The following is a 4,935-nucleotide window of genomic DNA, read 5'->3' on the forward strand; positions in this document are numbered from 1 at the left end:
GGCAATTTCCCTTTCCTCCTGTTCGCTGCAAGCCGTGCCCGTTGCGGCGGGGAAAGACCGAGAGAGCTGCAGGACAGCCGTCCCCGTCCCCCGTCCCGTCCTCCCCCCTCCCTCGCGCAGGCACTAAGCGGGCCCGCTGGCCCCTCCGCAGCAGCGCAGGGAGGTGCACAGGCACCCCTTAACCTCCGGTCCCAGCCCCCCTCCCGCACTACCCCAAAGCCGAGTGCGAACCGAAAGAGCCTGAGGCAGAAACCGCAGAGAGGGAAGCGCGGAAAGGGTTTGGGGTAAGGATGTATGTACGTGTGTGTGGGGGAGGCCAGATCACTTGTGAATGGCTTGAAAAAAATAATTGGGGGAGGGCGTGGAGGGGGGGAAGCGGAAACTTTCCTATAAAACTCAGCAAAAGTCCCTCCTCTCCACGTCAGGCCAATGACACTGCTGCCCCCAAACTTTCCGCCAGCAGGAGCTATAAGAACCTCCAAGTCTTCAACTTTCTCCCAATCCCAGACACCTCGAAGGGGCTCCAAGGAGGGATCGGGAGGGATTTTATTTTTTTGGTTGGCGATTTTTTTTCCTCTTGGATCCTGATGCCATCCCCCCTCCCCCCAAAGTGAGGTCCTCCCTCCTTCCCTCCCTCCTCCTCCTCCTTCTCCTCGCAGGCCAGCGAAGCAGCCGATCAAGGGGGAGCTGGCGGGTTAGGTGCCCCCCTCTTCTCCCTGCCCTCCCCCCCCTCCCGGCCCGCTTCTCGCGTCTCCCCCCAGAGATGATGCAGCAGGACGAGTCAAACTCGCCAGTCTCCCCCGCCGACGACAGCTTGAGCAACAGCGAAGAGGAGCCGGACCGGCAGCAGCTGCCCAACAACAAGAGAGGGGGGCGCAAGCGGCGCTCCAGCCGCCGTAGCGCCGGCGGCGCCGTCGGGGCCGCGGACGAGCCCTGCAGCCCGGCCCAAGGCAAGCGGGGCAAGAAGTGCGGGTCGGGAGGGGGCGGCGGGGGCGGCGGCAGCAGCAGCGGCGGCGGCAGTCCGCAGTCCTACGAGGAGCTGCAGACCCAGCGGGTCATGGCCAACGTGAGGGAGAGGCAGCGCACGCAGTCGCTGAACGAAGCTTTCGCCGCCCTGCGGAAGATCATCCCCACGCTGCCCTCGGACAAGCTGAGCAAGATCCAGACCCTCAAGTTGGCGGCCAGGTACATCGACTTCCTCTACCAGGTCTTACAGAGCGACGAGCTGGACTCCAAGATGGCAAGCTGCAGCTATGTGGCCCACGAGCGGCTCAGCTACGCCTTCTCCGTGTGGAGAATGGAGGGCGCCTGGTCCATGTCCGCATCCCACTAGCAGGCGGCGTCCCCCACCCGCATCCCCCCGGCAGGAGCCCTAGGTAAGGCAGGGACCCCGAAACCGTCGGGAAGGGGTGGGGGTGTGGGGGGGAGGGCAGCTGAGGGACGGCAGGCTGCACGCCGGGCCGGACACTCGTGGCCGTGGGGAGCGAGGGGCCCTCCCCGTCCGGCGGGGCCTGGTTTCCAGGGCCGGCAGGAGCGCAGGGCGGCCGGAGGTGCTCCCCGTCTCCCCGCTCCCCACGCCCCGCCACCCCAGCGCGTCCCTCCCCCCTGCGCGGCCCGAGGTGCGCCCCCGGCTTCGCGGGGCCCACGCGTGGCGGGGCGCTGCCGGCGGCCGGCGGGGGTGGGCTGCGGGCGGGGAGGCGGCGGCGGTGCGGGTGTGCCCCAGCCAGATGGGGCCGGCCTGAGATCACTTTTTCACCAAACGCTGCGGAGCCAGCGGGGCTGCTGGGATGGTTCCCGCTGCTGCCGCTAGTATTTTGAAGTGAACCCACGCCCGCCTGTGTGGTTCCCCGTGAGCGTTTCCTACCGGCCCCGCAGCCCCCGTCCCTCGGCTCTGACACCGCGGGCTGCCGGACCGGAGTGTCACCCGGCCACCGCATCGCTTGCGCGGCGGGGACCAGGCGTTTCTCCCTCCTCTACTCATGCCCGATGCGCGTATTTCCAGAGACAGAGAGGTTGTAGGTGGATGTTTGTGTATCTTTCATTTGAGTAACGAGTTTTCCGCCCTCTCTGGGTTTTTGCAGATGACATTGTTCCCACAGAAGGAGAAAATGGACAATCTAGAGACTCTGAAGTTGGATACGATTTTTTTGGTATTGTCTAAAAAAAATGTACCAAGGATTTCTTGGAAATTAGAAGAGCAATATCCAAATTCAAAGCAGGGCGTGGGGAGCACTTAAGGAAAGAGAAAGAGACAAGGGCTTTGGACAGTGACTACCCTTTGGGCGTCGGTACAATCCACACATCTCTGCATTCTGATAGAAGTTTGAATTGTTCATTTTTTTTTGTTTTTAATTTTGACGAAGAATGTTGGAATCTAACTTTTTTTTTATTTGCCTTTTTTTTTTTTTTGCATGCATTCCCAAGAGGTCGTGCCTATGAGCCACTGATGAAAGGAAATAGATTATTGTGGACTTTCTTCATTCTTGAATGAAACCAAAAAACCAACCAAAAAATATCCCTGTAGAGATGAAAACTTTTTTTTTTTTTTTTTAAGGGGGGAGTAAGCTGGGCTCAAGCTGTTATATACCCGGTTCCTAACTTTTTTTATTATTATTATTTTTCCTCTGAGAAAAAAAATTAAACATTTTATTTATTTATTGATGACCCATGTTAAAATGCAAATAGATCCGGTGTCTAAATGCATTCCTATTTTTATGATTGTTTTGTAAATATCATTGTATATTATTTTTCTGCAATAAATAAATATGATTGAAATTTTAATAACCTTAAAGTTTGGTCTCTCTGAGAACTCAGGCTTGGAACTGGAGATAAATACCTGCTTGTTGAGCTGTAAAGACACCCAAGAGAGAGGAGGCACTAGTATAAACAAACCAGGCGAAAAAAAACCCGCAAATAAACTAGCTACTGACAGACACAGGCACGTTATTTATTGAGACAGCTTTATTATTCTGCGCTGAAGCTCACTGCATTTGAGGTGGAAGATACTCTGTTCTATCCTTCTCGTCCTTTCCCCCTTTAATCTTAACGCCGAGCGCTGCGGAGATCCTGTGCTGCCGCTGTGCTTTGCCCGACCCCCTCTACCCCCCCCAGATATAAGGCAGGAGGAAGGCCCATTCCCCAGCCCCCGGAGCAGGCATATTTGCTGCTAGCCCTGAGGAAGATGCTTCGGTTTTAAACAGGGGGTCGGCCATCCGCAGGCAAAGCGAGAGAAAGTGAGATTGAAACAGGGAAGTGTCTAGCGAGTGGGTTTTCCGGTGGAAGTGATGTTTGACTGCTCTGCTCTCTAGGGTTTATATAATATATAGACTAGCGATGGCGTTTGCGTTGTGCAGAGCACGGGGGGATACGCTAACCCTCCCTCTTCTTTTCTACACGTAGGGCGCATGTTGCCTCTGTTTCTACTCGCGATAGATACCCTCTGCGGGGTTCCAGTTTGCGGCGAGACCTCAGTTGTAAGACAGGGGAAATCTCCAGATCTGAGGGCTCGGAAGGAAGGTGAAAAGGCAAATTGTTCAAACAAAAAATAACCAAACCCAAACCAAACAACAAGCCAACAAAACAACACCCCAAAAAAACCCTCAACCCCAAACAAACCCCAACCCTTATAACTAGACAGCTGATTCCGCCTCAGCTGTCATTTGCTCTTCCTCCTAGCGCTTCGTAGACTCTGTGTGCCCGGCGAGCAGCGTCTCCTGCCCTTCCGCGGCCGCGAAGGGTGCGCGAGCGCGCAGGAGCGTCCGCCACGGAGCGTCCGCCCTGGCCATGCTGGGAGCCGAGCAGTGTCCCCCGTGGAGACAGGGACGCTGCCGCCGGGATTCAGCCTGTGTCTAGGGTAAATAGGATGGGGTGTTTTTTCAAAACAGAGCCTGTTTGCGTAGCCCAGGTTGAGTTGACTTTATTGCCCGAATGTTTTTGTTTCCATACCCACATATTGCCGTCCATTGCTGACATAACAGTATTATGAATTTAACATCGTGCATATTTTAGGCCAGTGCGCAATGTTTACAGTAGAAAGCCCGCAGCGCTTGTTTGCACTGACGGATTAGCGAGGACTTGGAAATTGGATGGGGGCTCTGGTGGTCGCGGCCCTCCGTGATGGAGAGGAGGAGGTGCCGCTGAGAGCTCCCAGGGGGTCGCTGCCTCCCCGGTCTCCTCCACCGGCGTCCCGGCACCGGCAGTTCTCACCTCAACGATTCGCACCTCCGGGAAACCCTTGCTCCGATGAGATCCGGCTACCGAGGAGGAGGAGGTAATGTCTGTCCACGTTACTTCGGCTGTAGTAAGAGCGAGGGGCAGGGGAAGCTGACGCGGGGCTTTGACCATGGCGCTGGGGGGATTTGAGGGGCTGGGCGTGTTTACTGTTGTTCCTTTTGGGGGAGAAATCATACGGGGGAAAAGGAGAAACGCCCTACGTTCAAGAAAGAAAACAGGTTGGGGAAAAAAAAAATACAACCAACAAACAGGAACGCGAGATGAACTGCTCGATGCTGAGGGGGAGGTGTGTTTCCTGGACGGGGATACCTGCGAAATATAAAGGAGGAATCAAGGGCCTTTTAAAAACCTTGCTCACCCTTAGAAATGGGCCGAGAAATCCGGAGCGACTCCACTTGATGGACTCAAACTTGATTGACTCTGTCGCAACCAACGAGAGGCCTCTGACCCAGCCTGTACTAGCCCTTTTCCACAAGATGAAATACCCGGGTGAGAAAAATCCCTAATTCCTGTGCGGGGGGCTCATGCCACCTTCGGGTCTCCCCTCCTCACCCCTGAGTCCCTCCAGCTGGGTCCCTGCGGGCACCGCAGCCCTTCCCGAGCATCCGTACTCATACGGTGCCCTTTTCCGACAGCGAATGGCTAAACTTCCTTCCTTCATTAAAAAAAAAAAAAAGAAATTAAAAAAAATTAGAAAAAAAT

General features: G+C 55.6%; 1 protein-coding gene across 1 annotated transcript; it reads left to right on the forward strand.

Moving 5' to 3' along the window:
• Positions 1-763: 763 nt before the first annotated feature.
• TWIST1 (twist family bHLH transcription factor 1) lies at positions 764-1,333 on the forward strand (the record flags this gene model as incomplete). The annotated part of the gene is made up of 1 exon (XM_084260081.1): positions 764-1,333. The coding sequence occupies one exon, from the start codon at positions 764-766 to the stop codon at positions 1,331-1,333; it is 570 nt and encodes a 189-aa protein (XP_084116207.1).
• Between the last annotated feature and the right edge of the window lie 3,602 nt (positions 1,334-4,935).

Source organism: Gallinula chloropus (assembly GCF_964237585.1).
Source record: "Gallinula chloropus genome assembly, chromosome: 2".
NCBI classification, from domain to species: domain Eukaryota; kingdom Metazoa; phylum Chordata; class Aves; order Gruiformes; family Rallidae; genus Gallinula; species Gallinula chloropus.